Source organism: Chenopodium album, chromosome 6 (genome assembly GCF_948465745.1).
Source record: "Chenopodium album chromosome 6, dcCheAlbu1.1, whole genome shotgun sequence".
NCBI lineage: Eukaryota > Viridiplantae > Streptophyta > Magnoliopsida > Caryophyllales > Amaranthaceae > Chenopodium > Chenopodium album.
Window position 1 is genome coordinate 72,249,984 of NC_137839.1, and position 22,269 is coordinate 72,272,252.

Consider the following 22,269-nt stretch of genomic DNA (forward strand, 5'->3'; position numbering starts at 1 on the left):
CTTCCTCCCGGAAAGAAGGCTCTTGGGAGTCAATGGTTGTACAAAATTAAATATAACTCTGATGGAAGCATTGAAAGATTGAAAGCAAGATTGGTTGTTTTTGGTAACCACCAAACCGAAGGCATTGACTATGATGAAACTTTTGCCCCGGTTGTTAAGATGACCACAGTTCGTGCATTTCTCGCCATTGCCGCCTCCAAAAATTGGGAGCTCCATCAAATGGATGTTCACAATGCGTTCCTACATGGTGATTTAGATGAAGAAGTTTACATGAAGCTTCCTCCGGGTTTTTCTACCGATGAACCGGGCCTTGTTTGTCGTCTTCGAAAGTCTCTATATGGCCTCAAGCAAGCTCCTAGATGTTGGTTTGCCAAATTGACTGCGGCATTAAAAAAATATGGTTTTATGCAGTCTTACTCGGATTATTCTCTCTTCACTTACACAAATGGATCTGTTCACCTCAATGTTCTTGTTTATGTGGATGATCTTATTGTTGCAGGGAACAATTCTACAGCTTTGAAATTGTTCAAAAATTACTTAAGTTCTTGCTTCCATATGAAGGACTTGGGTGTGCTAAAATATTTTCTTGGCATTGAGGTAGCAAGAAGTAGTTTCGGCTTGTTCTTATGTCAACGCAAATATGCACTTGACATCGTCTCGGAGACAGGACTCTTAGGGTCAAAACCGGCAGCAACCCCTATGGAGCAAAATCATCAATTAGGCCGAGCAAATGGCCCTATCCTCGAAGATCCGGAGCCTTATAGACGCTTGGTTGGTCGTCTAGTGTATTTGGCAGTGACGAGGCCTGATTTAACATATTCCGTTCATGTCCTTTCTCAATTTATGCAAGCTCCTCAACAAGCTCATTGGGATGCTGCGATCCGGGTTGTGCGTTACTTGAAGAGTACACCGGGACAAGGGATATTGCTGAGTGCGGACAGCAACCTCACGCTCGAAGGGTGGTGTGATGCGGACTGGGCAGCGTGTCCTTTAACGCGTCGTTCAGTCTCGGGTTGGCTTGTTTTTTTGGGTCATTCACCTATTGCGTGGAAGTGTAAGAAGCAGCCTACGGTGGCAACCTCATCAGGTGAATCGGAGTATCGGTCTATGTGCGCCATCACTATGGAACTGAAGTGGCTACGGGGTCTACTTTTGAGTTTGGGTGTGCAACATCCTCGTGCTATACCAATATATTGTGATAGTCAAGCGGCTATACATATTGCTCAAAACCCCGTATTTCATGAACGCACAAAACATATCGAAGTGGATTGTCATTTTGTTCGGGATGCAATTCAAGAAGGTTTGATTGTTCCTCATCATGTGCGTACAAACGAGCAATTGGCCGATTTATTTACTAAGGCACTAGGAAAACAACAATTTGATTACCTACTTAGCAAGTTGGGCATCTTTGACCCAAGTGCTCCAACTTGAGGGGGGGTATTAGGAAAAGATAATATAATATCTTAGTAATATCTTATTAATTGGCAAAGATAAATAATTGCTATATTGTTAGTATTATCTTAGGTAAGTATGATAAACTTCCTAAGTTAGATAGACTTTAGTCCTTGTGGCTCAAGGCAATTCTTGTATAAATATCTTATGATGGTGGAGGAATAAATTAAGCTTGGTTTGCTAATTATCGTAACACTTCATTGTCTTCATACAAGGTTACAACTCACATGAGAGTGAGGTTTTTGTAATTTGTGGAATTAATCTTCATTTGTAAACCCAAACTTTACAGATAATTTACAATGAAAGGTAGTAAATTATTCTAAATTGGTCTTGACTTTTTTACATTTTGCTGAACTAATTAAGAACTAACTTTGATAACTAACTCATAATCTAGTAATTAAAGGAAACCTACTCTTAATTTTTTTTTAGATTTTACCATAAATAATTATGGCAGGTAACAACGTAACACCATCAAACAAGAAGATGTAGCCAGCAACCTAAATTTTTTATTTTAATTTTTAACATTTTTTATTTAATAAATTAATATACAGTACATATTAGTATATTACTACTATGGATGTATATTATTCAGAAGCAGCTTACCAAATGATGATTATATAGTATACAAAACCAATAAATTATAATTTTAAATTGAAGATGCTCCTTTTAGACCAAACTTTTGGACCATATGCTTAAGTTGGACCCTTGTTACACCTAATGCTAAGGAAGGTTCTATAATTAATATGTGTGCTTTTTAGTTAGTGATTAAAATTAAATTAAATTTAAAGGGTTCGTTGTTTTCTTCTTCTTTGAAGTCACTAGACTAGACATAGTTTAGTGGCTTGATTTGATAGGCTTAGTTAAACGGTATGAAAATAACGTGTGATTAAATCCAAAATAGTGTTCAAAGCTAAACTTTGTCTTCATATTAAATACTACTATTACAATAATTAATTAAAGAAACAAGAGGAAGCTGAGATGCAGAAACCTTAAGCTTTAGCTAACCAAGGCCCACCCTTTAATTATAAAGATTGTAATTACTCTGTAGTATACACAACACACTGTTTCTTTGTGGATTTTTCTCATTCAAGCTAAGCTATTTATATATTATAATAATCATATTGGGAAAGATATATAATTTAATATATTAGATGCCACATGTCTTCTAGAAGGTATATAATTTTTTCCTGTAAATTACTCGGCTGTCACATAAATTATACGTTAGTTTTGAGTTAATTAATAAGAATGGAAAAGTAAAGAAAAGGACCAAATTTTAGTTCAAAATTATCAAGTTGATAGTTATATGAAGTCATGATTATGATATGTTATTGTGAGGTAATAATTTTACTTAAAATGATCATGTAAAAAATATATACAAGTAGAAATAATTTAATACAAGATAAATACAAGTAATAGATAATTGAACCTTTATATATATCATGTAGTAAACCATATCATGCAACAATACAATTAGGCTTGACGTATCTTTAACCTAACCTAACATATACATATATACATCATCCCTAAATCCCTAATCCAAGTTGGTATTACTAATTTAAGAGAAACTTGAATGGGCTCCAATCGATGAGCTCTTGTCAATATAAATTGTTCTTTTATATATTAAATTATTTAATTTTTGTAAGCGATAATAATAAGATTGTACATTGTTGTGGATATATTTTAAACTTAATATAAAATTGACCCGATCAAACCAAGTCGAATTACCAAACCTTATTAAATAGAGCAAATAACCTCACACAAAGAATTCTTTGTATTGCGTAAAACATATATCCATTAATCTCAGCTCATTGTTTGACTGTAACCAAACCTTCCTTCAAGAATAATTCTCACCAATTATCCCATAAAATCATAAACTATATGGATAACTATCATATTGAATTGGTGACACTTAACTCATCATGTGATACATACAAATATATACAAATATATTCTCAACCTAAAACCCTATACATAGATTGAACCAGCCTAATGCCCTATACATAGATTGACCTTCTACACATAATAGGTGTTTAATTATATTCAAATTCCGAAATTAGTAAATTGTACTATACATGAATAATAGGAGTAACAAATTGAGAAAATACACACACTTTGATCCGACATGAGAAAACAATTTTATATTATATATGACTCAATAAGTCATAATAGTATATACTTTTATATCAGTTTCTAAATCGTGGAATAATTAATTAAAAAAACACATGTTTTCCTACTAAAATGTTCTAGAAGCTTTTTAATTAGCTAAAATTTATGCACAAACTTTTTAAAAAAATCTGGTGTACAATAATTATTGTACATCCATTACAAAGATAGCTAAAAGTGATTAAAAGTTACCTCTGAAATGAATAAAAGTTACCCCAATATGCATAAAAGTAACCCAATTCAAATAAAAATTATCTACACTTTATTAATAAAGAATCACATTTAAATGACTAAAAATCAATTATTAGTGATTGAATGTAATTAAATTACCTTTATAAAACTTTTCTTGTTGTCTATTTATATAAAAATTGTATTATGTTTAAAGTTACCCAAAAACAGGCAAAAAGTTACCCTAAAATTAGCTAAAAGTTACCCTTATACTGCTCGATGTACACTAATATTAGTGTAAACCGGATGTATACAAAAGTTTTTAAAATTTACCATGTTTATCTTCAATCAAGTCCTTGTTTAAGTCAATTGGTTAAGATTGACATAGTAAAACACATATATTGTTACAAGTGTGACTGTGTGAAAGTTTTACTAAGGCTTTATATGGAATTCTTCCTGTTTTAAGATCTATTCTCTTAGCTTCATCGCCTTATTTAAATAGGTTCTTAATTTATATAAGAATCCAATTAAATTAGATCAGACTTGAAATGTTTGACCAAACTAAAACACTTCATTTAATTGGAAATTTTTTTTCATTTAATTTTTCATTATATGAAATTTTATATTAATAAAATTATTCAAAAGTATATACTACGTAAATATTTGAAAAACTACTCATTAAGAGGAATCTAATAAGACCCCTTGCTTGATGATATTATGCTTCATATATATTAACATACAAATAATACAATCCGAAAGACGACTATAGTTAAATCAAATGATAAGAAAAAAAAAAAAAAAAACAAACCATAACAGATATTTAGAAATTTAAATCACCACATTTTACTTCAAATAAAAAGAGTGATTTAATCTACTTTATGATAGCAATAGCCAATATGCAAAGGAGGTGTTTAATTATATTTGAGTGGACAATGTAAAACAAGGTTTGATTTAGGCTTGTCAATGTAAAATTTGATGATTAGCGTCTTTAATTTTTAATAAGTAAAATGTTTAAATTGTTAAAACTATTAAATATTGATACATAATTTTTAAAAAAAATAAAAAAAAAAAAACAAAAAGAACAACAAAACAAAAAACTAGTGATTTAAAACAAAATTTTTAAAATTGGTGGTCTTTTGCAACATTTTTTTTAAAAGTGGTTATTTACAAAAAAAAAAAAGATTTAAAAGGTGATTTTTTGTAAAATTTCCTAATAATTATCCATATACTACTCAAAGAGAGACAAGAGAAGCGTCAAAATTGGGTTACGGATCTAAAGTAATTAGTGGTTGCTTTCTGCCATATCATATGAAATATGTACATGTTGTTGTCCAAAAGAATAAGAATCTTTATGGTAAAATAGAATTTGAAATCCAAATAAAATAAACCATTATATGTGATTTTGGGAGCAAAAAGATAAAAATAAAGTAAGGTGTGAATAATTAGAACGTACGTGTTCTAGAACTAGAGACTAGATGAGGCTCCCTATATATGGTTTTGCCTAAGCTTTTGGAATTTTCTTGCTGAAAAAAAAAAAGCTAATTTTGATGTGGAAATTTGAAAGAGACAATAGGCTTTAGGGTGACAAAGTCTAAACGAAATTGCTACTTATTGAGTGTGCCCTTGTGTCATTTTCATTGCTTTGGCTTTTTTCTACTTCACTCCTTTTTCCTATGGACTGTGGATTATTATGGTCTATGCCTTCAATTCACTAAATTTTATACTAGTACGTATTTTTAGCTTTCTAATTGTCTCCTTTCTTTTACTATGCATATACCAAGTAGGGATTAGTTATAGGCAATTATAGATAATGGATGAGATTTAGTAAAGAATGTAGAGGTTTGAGTTAGAGTGCAATTATAATAATAGATGTGATTTAGTAAAGAATTGTAAAGGTCGAGTTAGAGCGCAATTGTAAATAACAGATGCAATTTAGTAAGGAATCGTAAAAGTTGAGTAACATCGTAATTCAAAACAATGGGATAATTTACTAAAGAATCATAACAACTACGAACTCAAATTAATTTCTCATTTCCTTAAGGATGTCTTTGTCAATTTGTCATTTTAGGTATTTCCCATTAAGATTTCTCTATTTCTATTTTGAATATAAGTCCTCATCATTTATTCACTTAGCTTGCATCAATTACATTATACTAAAGACGAAACTTAGAGAACACTTGGCAAAATATTAATTATAAAAAGTTTTCCCTCCAAAACCACTTACCAAAAAAAAAAACTTATTTTAATTAAATTATGACTTTTAGTTTGTATAAATAAAATCTAAAATAAATGTCCTTAAATATCAAATTGACCATTATAACTATTACATGTTTAATTAATTTCTTTCACAATATTTCATACTTTTTATTACTAAGTCTATTCCTTCAAAATATATATATATATATATATATATATATATATATATATATATATATATATATATATATATATATATATATATATATATATATATATATATATATATATATATATATATATATATATATATATATATATATATATATATATATATATATATATATATATTACTAAGTCTATTTATAATATTTATATCCATTATTTTTGGTAAAATTTATTGTCATTAGAATTATTTAACAACCGTGCATTGCATGGGGTTTAATCTAGTGTACTCTATAATTATGAAAATTGACTTAAACAAGCCTTATGAACTTGGAAATTTTTTGCTTAATACTTGCTCAATTTTGTAAGACTTCCAACACTTTGGCTTTAGTACGTATATACTTGATTTAATCTTAAGAAAAAGATATAATCACATGAGATCTTGTTGAATACAAGTATACAACTCGATTTATACTTTTATAATATCAAATTTTTGCAATGTTTTGGAAATATGAATTAAAAGTGATTGAAATAATATTGTATTGGTAAGCGTAAAATAAGAAGCGTTACAAGTATCAAAAAAAATAAACTAAGAAAGTACTTATTAAGTGGAGGTTAGGATACGTCAACTAAGTACAACCACCACCGTGACCATAAAAGATTATCGGAATGTCAATAAAAAGTCCTATAGTGACCCTTCAACATAAAAGCCCAATCACAAACTTTTATATGTGGCTAGCCACACCATCATATATAGGGGTTAGTTTGTTATTATTACTGTATAAGGAGATGTCAACTACGTACAACCACCACCACTACCACACCATTACGGAAGTTACTTCGTCAATGTTATAGAGATCGATGGACTTTTTGTGAAAAACTACCTTATATATACATCAAATATTGTGAAAAACTACCTTGTAAAAAAATTGTTTTAAGAAACTACCTTATAAAAATTAAATGTTGTAACTTGTAAGTTGGTACCATGTGTTTAATTTAACAATGAAAGAGAGGGAATTGGGGGTTATAGGGGGGTTATAGAGAAATTGGGTGGAAAAGGGAGAAAAAAATGATTGAAAATGGGTTATTAAGCGTCTCTTATTCAATACAATATTCGATAAAAGATAGCTTTTTACAATATTAATTGTTTTATAAGGTAGTTTCTTACAACATTTTTTTATAAGGTAGTTTTTCACAAAATCTGACTTGTATAAGGTAGTTTTTCACAAAAAGTCATATAGAGATTACATTATCAATATTATGAGGGTTATTTGGTCAGCCTTATAGGGGTTACTTGATCAAGGGGTTACTTTGTTATTTTACAAGAGGTCACATATGGTATGATCAGTCACACACAAAACACGTTGAAGCTAAGAGAATCTATAGTAATACTTCTTATATAAACTAAAGTGGGGATTTAGGTGATAAATTTTACTTACCTTAAATTATCCCTCTCAACTTTTTTTAATAGTACAACTGTACAAGTATTGTAGTATTTATCAACCGTTTTCTAAACATTCAATAAAAAAAGGAAAATTTGTCAAAAATAACACAATCTTTGGCCGGTCTTTCCATAATAGCACCACCTTTTGATTATTCCAGAATAACACCACCTTTCACATGCATTTGCCAAAAATAAAACAAAAAACCGGTAACTTGTTTTTCAGGTAATCCTGGAACACGTGTCCTAATATGACTGGTCAGTTTATATTTTTATATTTTTGATTTAAAAAAACATAAAAAACCTAAACATTTACAAAAAAAAAAAAAAAAAAAAAAAAAAACTTAAAAAAAATAAATAAATAAACCCCCTCTTCCACATTCCCATCCTCCCTACCCACCCCTTTCACCGGCATCCACCAGACCACCACCCCCACTAAGACCACCCACCTTAAAACCACCTTCTCCCCGACCCTCTTCCAAATTTCCAGCACCCCTCCCCTTCCTGAACCCCTTTCCGGTACCCCCTCCCTTTCCCGACCCCTTTTTGGCACCCCTCCCCTTCCCGACACCCCCTTCATACCACCCCACCAGCCCAACCAGTCAACCACCCTTTATTGCCGCCCACCAGTCCACCACCTACCAGCCCGACCCCCTGCCTGCCAACCAATGCCAGAGCGCCGCGCCGACCATTGTCCCTCCCCTGAACCGTCGTCTCCCCCCCGAACCATCGAATCCCCTCCCCCTAAACCACCAACCATCTCGAAAAACCCCTTCCTCATCCTAATCTCAACCTCCCTCAGTCCCTCCACGACCACCACAATACCTTTTTTGGCCCTATCCCCTCCCCTTCCCCACGCCCTGGTTTTAGCCCCAATCCCCTTCCCACAACCCGTCGATTTCGTCGACCTCCTATTCCCATACCTTGAATTATTAGATGAATGTGGTGGTTTAGTTGCGACGGAGCAAGGGTGGTTGGTACTGGTCGGAAAATGGAGGAAATGGGGAAAGGAAAGGAAGGGGAAGGTCATGGGAGGCCGCAGATGGGGGCTAGGTTGGGGGAGGCTGGTGTTTTTCGGCAAATGCATGTGAAAGGTGGTGTTATTCTGGAATAATCAAAAGGTGGTGCTATTATGGGAAGATCGGCCAAAGGTGGTGTTATTTTTGACAAATTTTCCTAAAAAAAATACTCCATGAATTCATCAATTGGTTTTTTTTAATAACAATTATAAAAAATTTCTAATATTCATTGTATTGTATCAACAATTTTTAAATTTGCATTCACTAATATTTATTGTTTTTTATTAGAATGAGAAGAATAAAGCCTAAAGATTTGTTCTTACATTGTACGTGCACGCATTGCGTGTGTTTCTTTATTCCTTAGGATATAAAGAGTACTGAAGGGACCGAGAGACAGAAATGTATCACCAAGATACTAAGGGAAATGGATGGTATATTATGGCAATAAATTGTCGGATCGCATAAATTCTATATATGCATGTTATGTAAAAGTGTAGCAACTATTTTGACACGACGAGATTACTAAGTATCATGTTAATCATCTTCTATGGTCTTCCCTAAGCAAAGAGTCCTAATTAGCGGAAAGTTAGGCAATCAATCATATAATAGATACTGGTAAGAAGCATGAAGCATGAAAACGAAAGGGAACAACCATCACATACAATGTTTGGGACAATTCATAATTATGATGACAAAGAAAAAGATAAAGAAAAAAAGAGAACAAGCATAAAAATTCAATCCTAAAATTCTATAAGGAACAAAACCTATAAGCATACGAATTTGTGCAAAAAGGGCCTTCCTATTTACTAGAGTACTACCAAAAATGGATAGCAATTGGCCCATTTATCATACTGTAACACTTTTATGGAATTATATGAAATGATGAAAATTAATGATTTTAATTTTGGAGAAAAAGCACTACTCTTTATGGTTTAGGACCTACATACTTATTGTACCTTTTTTTTGTTTAGCTCAAATTATTGATGGTGAATATATTGTCAAGACAAAATGATTTTTACATTTCTGAATTTTAGGTAACATGATATAGAGGAATATTTTTTTTTTTTTTTTTTAATAGTAAAAATCTATATAGACACTGAATTGTAAGTTTGCTAGGTATTTCTTCTGTTTTTAAATATTTGCTCCATTTTTCTTTTTTCGGCCTTTTTTTTAAATACTTTTCTATTTCCTTATTTAGAAATCTTTTATACTCCGTAATATTCAATTCAATTCTCTCACTTAGTGGAACCAACATAAATCATATTTTATTAATTTAATATTCTCTATCCTCTAATTCTCTCAACTAATTTTACTTTTTACAATTTTTTATTCTTTCTCTACCCACATCCATATTTTATTACTTTCTCCAATTTCTTTTATTACTCCGATCCTAACATGGAGAAATGGAGCAAGTATTTAAGAACGGAGAGAGTATATAATACTTCATAAATTTTAAAATTACAAAAGTTGTCCATGCTTTGTGTAAGAAAAAACTGCTTATCAAACTACTCCCTCTGTCCCCAATTGTTTGTCCCACACCATAAATCCACTTTATTAAGACTTTGGGCAAAAAATGGTGCACATGGGTTGACACAAATATCAATGAGGAGAGAGATAGAGAGAGTGCAAGTGAGAAAACATGCCAAAAATAGTATGGAGCAATCTTTTAGGGACACCTTAAAAAGAAAAATGGAGCAAACAATTAGGGACAGAGGGAGTATCTAATAAGGTTATTATAGCCTTTAATTACACATGTTGTTAGTTAAATAACATATGTTCGCCTAACAACCTAACTCGGTATTTTAAAATTTCAAGAGATACCAAAGGAGCAAAACAGTTACATCAATTATTTGATTGCCATCTATTCATAACCTTCTAATTATAAAGAGTAAAACCTAAGCTAAGTAGCATAATATATGTTGTGGATTATAAAGTTCAAGAAATCAAGAACCTTTTACCTCAATAAGTGAAAAATGTTGCAAATTTTTACTTTCGGTGAGTTGAGCGTGTAATATTCTTGCTTTGTGTTCAAGCATTCTCAATTTGTACTGTCGATTTAGGATTAATATCATAGTAATAACTTCAATATATTAATCATGGGGTGCATGCAACTTTCTATTTTATACAAGTAGAAATTAATATGAGATTAATTTTGTGCGAGGCATATAATGTTGGACCATTTCAACCTAAGACTGATACTACAAGACCATACCAATCAAAATCTTAAGCTAATGTTTAAAACACGAAAATATATTTTATACTCTATCATTGATCAAATAACAATTCATAAAGAATTAAAGGGTAATTACTTTCTTGTCTGCGAAATTGATTGGGCGGCTTAACTGATTAGCAGTCTAAACAAATGTCAACTAATGTTGTTTCGTATGAAAACAACATTGTGATACGAATAAGATGACAATAACATTAGATAAGACATTTTTTTTTTGGCTAATTACTGATGTAGCAATAAGATTTTAATAAGTTAGTTAATTGTTGATTAATTAGGCCACTAATGTTAATTGCCTAAAATTAGTTTATTTGGATTGTTTTATCAATTGACAATTAAAGTTGGTTGTTTTGGTTATTGAGTATGTTGTTAATAGAGTAAATTAAAAATATTAGCTAAGTCCAAATATATCAGGTTGAGTGGTTGACTGTTTATCTTTGGGAAAAATAACATGTTATGGGCAACCCATCCAATTTTAAGTTTGATAAGAAGTCAAGAAGATATTTATCGATTTCCTTCATAAATAAGAGGATATTTACCGACCGACAACTACCTTAAAACTTTTGTTTTAGGTGAAAATACAATTACAACTTAGTCTGATTAAAACTTGAAGAGTTTTTTAACAAAATTTTAAGAGATTGATGGTATATACGTTTCAGAGCCTGTTCTCTTCAGATTATTTTTAGTTCACTCCACTTTAATTTTTATAGAGTAGTTTTCTTCTCACATAAAATATTCAGTCAGTTTAGTTCAATTCAGTCAATTAGAATAGACCCTTACTCGTGTAAAATAATACTTATTATGATTAAATTTAAGAACATACAATATTTTTTTTTTTTAATAAAGATAAGAAAAATAAGGAAAACGTTAGGCAGTAACTTTTTGGTGCAGCAGGAGTAACGGATTTTCTTACTAGGGATTACTGCTCGAGTTTTTTAATCAAGGGTTTATTGAGTTAGTTACTCGATCAGGTGTTACTTGAGGGGTTTGGACAGGAGTTACTCGAGGGGTTCACTCGATTAAAATTTACTCAGTTAGGGGTTACTCGAGTTTCTCAGTTAGAGGATACTCGAGTTTCTCGGTCAGGCCGCATACAAAAAATTGTGACTCGAATAACCCCTAACCGAGAAACTCGAGTAGTCCCGGCAATTCGACTAATTTAACCCCTGACCGAATAACTCGAGTAACCCCTGATCGAGAAACTCAAGTAACTCCTAATCGAGAAACTCAAGTAACCCCACAAGGGGAATTCCTTAACGCAATACAATCTTTGTGATTGAATTTAAGAACATATACACATATTACAATGTATACAAAATCTAATACTTCGTACATGCTAACAAACATAGATAGAAGCAGCGAGGAGTAGGCAGCAAAAAACCTAACTTGTGAGATTACAATCAAATGTGCGTTAGGAGTTGTTTAGCGATTTAGTATATCATTTAATTATATTTGAAATTATATGACTTAAAGGACTACCAAGTTCCATGTATATTTATTATTTAAAGATGAAACATGAGTAGCGTACATATTGTACAAAATTTCTACATAGTTTATAATAAAGTCAAGATTCATTTCCTAACATCTAATAAAACTTTTTGAACTGATTAATTCTCCTATTGACGATCCAAGTGGGATAAAATGGCTAGTCTTGATTTGAAATTTAAGATAATTGGCCAGACATATTCAAAGTTTCTTTGATTATAGTTTCCTATAAATTAAATTAGTTGGTTGAATTGTCAAGTTTGGAATATATTAAAAGGGCTTTAACTTGACACATTTTTATAAAGAATGATTATGTCGAAATATTGATATGGAGTATCATAATTAGGAATGGCTAATAAATTTGGCCATCTATAATTTAAAATGGTTGTTGGTATTCACCTATTCCTTGCTAGGTCGGACTTAAACAATGAGGGAGAAACATTGAGAGGAAATGGTCAAATTTATCTAGGATGTGAATATACTGGTGTATTTAGGCGCATAGGTTTTATGTATTTCACATGCATATAGAAGGGCAGTATGAGATTCGATGGTACATTTTCTCTCTCTTAATTTGGTATAGTGGTACATTTTTGTGTACTATTATCATAATATGAATGTATAATCTACCATTAAAGTATAAGTTGTATTGGGTGTTGGTGTAGTGGTGATTGGGACTACACTTGGTAGGGAGAACCTGTGTTCGATCCCCCGCAACAACAATTGGGAGGGGACTGGAACCTAACCACCCAGAACTAATCCCCGAATCCGGATTAGCCCAAAGGGTGAACCGGATAGAACACCAAAAAAAAAAAAGTATAAGTTGTTTGAATAGTACTTTTGTGTACTAATACTCATGTAGTGGTATTTTTTACCATCATATTTTCCACCAATTCTTTTTATCAAATTCCTATTATTTACAAAAATGTCATGCTATTTGCATGCGAAATGCATATGGCCTATGCGCCAATACTTCTCCTTAATATACCGAAAGGGAATCTAGGTTTTTACTACCTCCGTTTTATATTTTTTTGCAACTTTGGGCATTATTTGTGAGATATAAAATGTTTCAAAGTACAAAAAAGGGGTAGTATTTAATTTGAAGTTAAACAACTACACATTATAATGTATGGGCATATGGCGTAAATAAGAATAATTATAATTACTCCGTGTTAATGTGTTACAACTTACAAGTATCCCGTCTAAATATCTTACTCATAGCTTATCTCACCTGTAGAAGTATGTCCTGATGAGGGCTGCTACTAGGGAGAATTAGGCAGATTTTGAAGTTGATGGAAGCTTCTTCATTTTCAAATTTCAAAAAGAGAATAGGAATTACTGTATGAATTAAAGGGAATTTATAACCAGCATTCATAAATTCTTCAATCAGGAATTTGTTTAAACCTATTGTCGGAAGAACATCACATCAATTTGGGTTTAATCAATCAAGTCATTTGTAAAACTATGATAAAATTACCTGTAATCAAATTTCAATCTATTCTTTTGCTATGAACATGGATGTTTTTACCAAGACTTGAACATGTACAGATCATGTTGTCACTCACAAGTCACAATTAATGTTATTATATCCGTTTTTTATACGATTGTCTTATATGCAAAAAATAAATATCCCGTCAATAATATCCTTAAAAATGTTACTCCATAGTCCATACCATCATTGGCAAATTAAAATTTATGCACTTGCAACTTTGCAAGCTTTGCTTGATTTGCAACCCCATTAGGTCTCTTTATAATCAGATTTTTTGCTATCTCTTTATAATGGGAGTTTAAAAAAATCCAAAAGCCCATTCTACTTTGCATTACAATTTATAGTACAGCACTACAGCAGTTGCAGCCCAAAAAATCTTATTGGGTAACATAGTTATATAGCCCATAATACTTTTAAGCAAGCGTTTCTTTTTCAGTCCATTTCTTATGGTCTAACACTCTTGCCAAGACATGGAAATGACGTACAACCAAATAATCAGATAATCTACTACACAAAGCATGGGAAAGCCACACCTTCACATCCTCGCAAATAATCCTACGAAGCTCCATGAGAGCACTACCTAAAAATCCTAGAATAACAAGATTTTTGGATTGAACCACTCCACGATTGACAAGCTAGTGAAAATACCAGGTATTCATTAATTTGTACGATTGTACATGACTATTTTGCATTATTTAAATAAATAAAAAAAAAAAACTTTTGTTTTTCATTAAACTTTTTTTTCCCAATTAAATTTCTACATTATACGGAGTATTGATTAGTTTGAGCAAGCATTAAAAAAACAAATTGATTTTTAGGCAAGGTCAATAAATTATTCGGTTAAAAATATAGAGCACGTTATGTCTTCTGGTATGTCGTTCTTTATTTTTCTACTTAGGGCCTGTTCATATTTGCTAAACTAATTGGAGGTGAACTGAACTAAATAGAGTTGAAATGAATATTTTATGAGAGAAGAAAATTAGGAGTTGAATTGAACTAAACTGATTGGAGCTGAAATTAAACTGAAGTGAACATGCCCTTAATCTATCAATTGACAAGTTGATTTTAACTTCTAATTTATACTTACGATTTGTGAATTGTAATGCTTTGATAATAAATAAATTAGTCACTAACAAATGTATGCTTAATTGCTTAAAGTTAATCACTAGAAATTATTGGCCCTTGAAAGAAAAGATTTCAAGATCCGCCACTGGTTCAATGTTTAAAGTCAACTGATGTCTAAATTATGTTTGAAGTCAAGTTCTTGCAGTTACAAGCAAAGCATGAACTAGATTTTTTCTTTTTCTTCAAATGTAATATGAAGTATGAATTATGAAATAATAAATTTCAAAAGAAAAAAAAAAAAGATATATAAACGCCACTTGATCCGTATGTTAGCGAGTAAACTTTGAATTCCAAATATGCACCGAAACAAATCTACAATTGAAAAGATATAATTTGCAAAAATTCTTCTAATGCTACCATAATAATTGTCAAAGTTTCAAAAATTACTATTGGTGGTCAAGAACACAAGCTAGGAGCATGTCATCCGTTATGTAACTTTGAAATGAAAAGGTCAGCATTACCTCAAATAAAAACTCAATTTTCATATTTCTTACCATCACTTAAATATATTGCCATTAACCACTTATTAAAGTAACCCAAATGTGCCATAATTCTGTTAACAAAATCATGAAAATTAAGAGCAAGCAAACCAAGATTAAGAAAAGAGTGAAGATGTCAAACTCGGAGCCTTTCCTTGATGATAATGAAGTTTTATCCGATACAATGATAAGGAGGAATGGAAGACATGAAATTCTTAGTCAGACATTACAAAGCACAACAAACTTAGCCAATCTACTACCAACCGGAACCATCTTAACCTTCCACCTTCTTTTTCCTGTTTTCACCAATCGAGGTGATTGCGACAATGTAAATATTGTGATGGCTTCCACCTTTCTCATGCTCTGTGCATTATCGGTGTTCATTCTCTGCTTCACCGACAGCTTTAGAGACAAACGTGGAAACATCTCTTATGGCTTTGCAACCTTTAATGGTCTGTGGCTGATAGATTCTGAGGTACCTCTATCACCACGGCTGGCTTCCAGGTACCGTCTTAGAGTCCTGGATTTTGTGCACGGTTTCACATCAGTATTGGTCTTCTCAGCAATTGCACTATCTGAAAACAATACAGTAAAATGTTTTTTCCCTTCACCATCCAGAGATCTGCAGCAGATACTCACCGCACTTCCTGTTGGAATTGGATTCGCCTCGAGTTTCTTGTTTGTTTTGTTTCCTACACAGCGCCATGGAATTGGTTACTCCTTCCATGCCAAATGATCTCGCTTGCTCAACATTAATCTGGTTTTTGTTTCTTGAATGATCTTTCTGCTGCTATGCTCAGAGCTTCCAAATATTGTTATTAATTTGAAAATTTAGTGCAAAACTCATGTAAGACAGTTTGACTAAAGAAATCTCGACTACTGTTGGGCAAAGATGATGATGATCAGAGGATAATCATTAACTTCCTCCACTCTTCATTAATTGCATCAATTCATAACTAGGAAAGTAGGAAGCATTTTACAAAATAAAATTACTTCGTTTATTTTTATCCACTATATCATTTGTTTTCCAGCATTATTATGTAAGTCTCTCTAATGGTATAATCTCTAAGGCGTTGGACATATGTTTCAAAGAAAGTAAAATACAAATCAATAAAATTGTCTCACTATTTTCAAAAGTCATCGGCAGACTCGAATAGTAAAAGTGTAAAACAAAATAATTGAATTCATAAAAGAAAGGATGATTTAACACATTTCTCTCTAATTTGGGATGGGATGGCTAAAATAATACAAGCATCCAAATAAATACAAAATTACAAATATACGCCAATATAAATGACGTCCTACAAAGTAGGCACACAAAAAAGGAGCCGTTACGTTATAAACAAAAGCAACAACACAAAAGTGATAAAATCTTTAAAAAAAATCATACTCTAAAATGTCTACTGTATTAAACAAGTTACTCCAGATGTTTTAGAATAAAAGCAACACCCACACAAACAAAAAAAAAATATTAGTAAATGCAAACAAAGCAGCACAACTGATTTCCTGGAAAACATACCGTACAAGGGATGAAAGTAATGGACAAAAACATTATATCATATCAGGTTCTAAAATAGCCAAGAGAGCTCGGTCTGATGGTGCGATTCCAGACCTTGCTGGATTTTGGTGGTGAGAATTTCTCTTCCCCCCCACCCCTCCTTCCGGCGTACAAAAATGGACTGAGTTGAGTGTATGGACTAGTAGAGAATTGAAGCAGGATCCTCCTACCATCCCGAAACTAAAAATTCAGTACCTACCAATCTACCATGTGTATTACATAATTTTCATGTCTTAAAGTAATAAGAATTCCAAAAAATCTTCTTAATGAGCCTTGTCAATATTACTAATTCATCAATATTTCACCCAAAACAGAATTTTCAAAAAAGAAAAAAGAAATTCGCAAACAGGTAAAATCATACTTAGTACTCCGTATATCTAAAATATATACATCTGGTGATCACATGCAATAAGGAACCACCATAAGTTATCATTATTAATAAACCACTCTTTCAGGCCAAAATTAAAGGGTTTATTAAGTCCAAGAGAAGATAAATTATCATCACAAAGTTTAAGCTAACTGATACACAACCATGCAAGTAACTTTATCCAGAAGTTGCAATCAGCAACAAATTAAGTAGAAAATTAGGTTGAACTCCAAACACCAGACAAAAATAGGATGAGATATATCTAAAAGCAACCCTTAATTGTGATTTACTATAAACTTTGGCAAAAAAATATCCGTTTCAGATGCTCTATAATCAATATAGTAGAATTCTCCAGCAGTTGCAAAAAAGATGCAATGGTTATACACAAAACATTGAAATAAGTTGAAGTCAAAGCAATCTCCCAAAATGTGTGCCCTCTCATCTTTTAGACCAATGTCAAATTAAGAAATGCATCGTAGCTCTTATAGTTTCATAACTGCAAACAATTTATAATATCTTTATTAACTAAATTACAGGAGCGACTTTCCCATGATTCTAATAAAGTAAGCTTTACCTCAAATATAACTTAGTTTCTTCTTTCTTGCAAGGCATTACTAATCAGCCCTTCCATTCCTTTTGCTCTACTCAATGCAATTATTAGCCATTCTCCCCCCTCTTATAAAGCAGTCAGCCTCTCAAAGACCTGTAAAAAGCAGAACAGAGAGCAATCAGAAGAAAGATCAAGAAAGCGAGACATGGATGTCAATACAATCAGTGAGCAAGATCATCAGACTGATGAAGAGCAAAAGGTTCCCCTTCTCCGAGATATACCTACAGTGGACAGAAATCCAATACAAGCAGCCATCAGCCAGACATTTCAGAGCACGGCTCACTTGGCCAATTTACTACCAACTGGAACAGTTATGGCCTTTCAGCTTCTCGCACCAGTTTTCACAAATCAGGGTGAATGCGACCCAGTGAGCCGAACGATGACTTCCATCCTAATTGCACTTTGTGGGTTGTCATCATTCCTACTCAGCTTCACCGACTGCTTCAAGGATAACGATGGGAAAATCTATTATGGGTTTGCCACTTTCAACGGACTCTGGGTGATAGATGGGCCAGCGACTATTCCATCCCAGCTTGCTGCTAAGTACCGACTTCGGTTCATAGATTTTCTGCATGCTTTCATGTCAGTATTGGTTTTTGCAGCAATTGCCTTATTTGACAAGAATACGGTTCAATGCTTCTATCCAACGCCATCAAAAGAGACCCAGGAGATTCTTACAGCACTACCTGTAGGAATAGGAGTACTTTGCAGTATGCTGTTTGTAGCATTCCCTACACAACGCCATGGGATAGGTTTCCCTGTAACTGCTAATTGATCATTTGATGTAACACAGACGCCTTACACATGTTCTTATGTGACTAATTTCAAAATTGTATATCTTCGATGTGCATTATATTGTATATAGCTCCAGCTGCTTCTACATCTCCACTGACTCTACAAAATGCTCTAATAAGATCAATTCATCCTATTACAGCCTGTGTTTGAAATAAATAAATAAATAACTGATACAAAAAATGGAAAGAGATAGAAGGATGAAGACAGAATTACCAAATACAAGTCTGCAATAAGAAACAAGCAGCTAAACTTAAGCTACTGTCAACAAGTTGTTCACAATAGAAAAGTATCACAAGATTCCTAGTGCTATGAACAAAAATTGGGAAATAAAGGGGAGATTATAGGTAGTTGTTCAAGATAGAAAGGCAACACAAGATTTCTTGTGCTATGAACAAAAAGTGGAAAATAAAAAGGGAGATTAAAGGTTATCATCTACATTAGGAACAACCAATGACAAATAACACAGCAATATATTCCTTTTAGAGTAAAAGGCACTAAATAATATCATTTCGCTAAAACAAAGGATACCACCAGTCATAAGACAGAAATGACTTACACCTCTAGTCACATTCATTTGCATTCAGATCTCAGACTATTCCAGAATCTAGCAAATCTTCTTTGATATGGTCTCATTTTTTTTTAGTATATGATTATACATTTATTGCTGATAACATACCTTAATATTCTGAGCATTGAAACAAACAAAACTACCATACTAAGGTATATTTTGCACCAGATCAAATGCTGTGGTTCAAAACCGACTTTGTCAAATTAAATAATCCTTACAAATGTTTCGAGTGCCATAAACAGATGTATAGAAAAAACAGTCAAGATACAGTAGTACCCTGGACAGGAACTGAAAGAAAAAAATAAAGGAAAACAAACCTATAAACAGCAACCCACCTTGCAGGAGATATTCCTTCAACCTAGATCATTGTTGATGGCCGAAAGCTACTAGCAAGGAGAGCCATAAAAACTTAAACCCACTGAACTACTATATACTTAGCCTTGAGATTTATATTTCATAGGTATTTTGATCCATCGATAATTTCTCAAGGTCATCAATATCCTGTACCAACAGCATGTGAAAGCTTTCTATGGTCTTCAACATCTTTTTTTGATCAAGAAAACCTCTTAAGATAGTCTTCCATATCTCCTGATCTGGTAGACAACCATCACAAACCATCTCATCAAGAATGCGGCAAACATTGTGCAAGTCTCCTTTCTTGCAGAAGCCATTGATAAGGGAACTAAACACTTCAGATTCAACAGACAGACCCCTGGTTCTCATACTTAGGTACACATGAAATGCTCGATTGAGATCAACCACACAAAGTCCTTGTATTACAACAGCATGAGTCCTTACATGAGTACTCCAAGTTAACCTATTTGGTGAGATTCCAGCAAGGACCATTTCATCAAGGAAATTGGCAGCCTCCCGGAACTTGTTCAAGTCAGAGAAACCAGTAATGATCTTAGCATACAATGCAGCATCAGGTTTAAGACCTTGAAGTTTCATTCTGTCAAAAAGTTTTACAGCTTCACAAAGATTCCCATCTTTACAAAGTCCAGGAATTAGAGTGCTATAAGTTACCATGTTGGGAGAAAGATTATGGTGAAGCATCATATCCAGTAGATCTAAGGCATGTAAAGATCGTCCATGCTTGCAAAGACCATCCATCAACGCACTGTAGGTAAATACATTTGGCTTAATGTCTTTGCTTCTCATCTCCTCAAACAATGTCAGAGCATCACCCAACTTTTCAGATTTGCACAGACCATGCATCAAAGTAGTGTATGTAACAACAGTGGGTAGGCAACCTTTTGTCTCCATTTCTCTGAAAAGTTCATTTGCTTCCTCAATTCTTCCACATTTACACAACCCACTAATCAATGTGCCATAAGTATATGAATCTGGAGGGCACTGACGATGTGGCATTTCCCGAAATATATTGATTCCAGCACCAATTGTCTCACTGCTCTTACAAAGGGCTTTAATCAAGATATTAAGAGAAACAACTGATGGTGGAATACCTTTTTTCTTCATGTAACGGTAAAAACTCATGGCCATCTTTAACTGGTTTTCATCAACAAGAATTGAAAAGATAGAGATGTAAGTCTTATCAGTGAGTTCACATTCATATCCTTTCGCGTTCTTAAAAATCCTAACAGCCTCCAATGGCTTATGAACTCGACCATATCCTCTACAAATGGAGAGGATTATATCCTCATTAACCTGACACTTCTCTTCCTTCATTTTGTCAAGAAGCTCCTCTGCAGGTCTAAACTGATTAGCAGAGACTAATTTAGAGATCATACGCCCAAAAGTAGTGTGGTCATGTTTAAACCCATTTTTGTACTCAGCAGTTGCCGAATCAAATATCGCAATAGCCTTAGACAAGTCTTTTTCAGCTCGAATTAGCTGTTCCACCTGTGATGTTGTAATCTTCTTAGACCACTTCAATGCCGCCTTGGTTCCCATGATCGCGACTATTCAAGATCAACCAAACTCATATCATGGCTCAAGAAGTTCTACACAAAAATAAGTCCAACAACATGTAAAATAACCTGCAGTAACAGAGAATGACACACTGTTTGAAATCCTTTCCGATATCTTTGACAATAATTCGATACATACATTCATTAGGTATTCGATAAACCAATTACAACAGTTAATTTGTTTTACCAGTGTACATAAATTTACAGTCAAATTCCAAGCATATTATGCATACATAGCAACAAGCCGAAAAATCGGCTGCCATAGCACAATAAAAAAGGGTTAATTTTCATAGTTATGTCTTACAAAAAGTATTATAAACAACAGATTGCAACAAATTAGCAATAACAAATTAACAAATTAGCTCGGAACATCGCATGACAATCTTATTGCTTACAAATTAACGTGAATTGCACATAGGAACATTCTAGCAACAAAATCGATAGTTATAATCATTCATAACTTGAGGAATTATAACCAAGAGTTCAATAATCGACATTGGAAGAACCCTAAATTGACAATATTGCTATTAAATTAACGATAAATTCTATATTGTGAAATTGATATTTGATGATTTGCTGAAGAAAAACGGTAAATGAAACACAAACACTTACCTTTGAAGCTGCTTCAATGGAGGAGAGCAAGCTCAGAAGCCGCTTCAATGGAGAATGAGTTCGAGCTTCAATGGAGAAGACAGAAGGAGGTGAGTGTAAAATGAGAAAAAGTTTCAAAGGAGAAAAAAAAAATTGAAAACGGAGGACGAAGATTAATGACACGCTTATATGGAGTAATGTCCACCGTCAGATCTAAGGGTATGCAGTTATGCCCAGGGGTGAGCATGGGACGGGTACCCGTACCGTTGGTACTAACGGTACGGGTACCCGATAACCAAAATCACTAAAAGTGATACCCTTAACCGAAATCGAAACCGATAAGTTCGGGTACTTGAATTTTCGGATCGGTTATCGGGTACCCAATAAGATATCCGATTATGATAATTAAACTTAATTATGTAGTTATTATGATATAATTTACA

The 22,269-nt window shown here is 32.9% G+C and overlaps 2 protein-coding genes and 1 pseudogene across 10 annotated transcripts; 2 read left to right on the forward strand and 1 right to left on the reverse strand.

Annotated features, from left to right (window-relative positions):
- The first annotated feature begins 15,511 nt into the window (after positions 1–15,511).
- On the forward strand, positions 15,512–16,142 carry LOC145636246 (protein DMP4 pseudogene; annotated as a pseudogene).
- On the reverse strand, positions 15,535–21,959 carry LOC145636243 (pentatricopeptide repeat-containing protein At5g46100-like). Of its 9 annotated transcripts, none has more exons than XM_081687754.1 (6): positions 21,848–21,959; positions 19,640–21,304; positions 18,628–18,876; positions 18,163–18,509; positions 17,906–18,034; positions 15,535–17,130 (listed from the first exon to the last, which is right to left on the reverse strand). In XM_081687754.1, the coding sequence occupies exon 2, from the start codon at positions 21,216–21,218 to the stop codon at positions 19,752–19,754; it is 1,467 nt and encodes a 488-aa protein (XP_081543880.1). In that variant the 5' UTR covers positions 21,219–21,304; positions 21,848–21,959; the 3' UTR covers positions 15,535–17,130; positions 17,906–18,034; positions 18,163–18,509; positions 18,628–18,876; positions 19,640–19,751. The 9 variants fall into 9 exon arrangements, with proteins under 9 accessions (XP_081543880.1, XP_081543878.1, XP_081543873.1 ...); XM_081687752.1 differs by having other exon boundaries at positions 15,535–16,098; positions 16,926–17,130; positions 18,163–18,876; XM_081687747.1 differs by having other exon boundaries at positions 15,535–16,208; positions 16,926–17,130; positions 18,163–18,876.
- Positions 18,026–18,823, forward strand: LOC145636247 (protein DMP4-like). Its single transcript, XM_081687755.1, has one exon. It carries the CDS (start codon positions 18,087–18,089, stop codon positions 18,714–18,716), a length of 630 nt encoding a protein of 209 aa, XP_081543881.1. The 5' UTR covers positions 18,026–18,086; the 3' UTR covers positions 18,717–18,823.
- Positions 21,960–22,269: the final 310 nt, after the last annotated feature.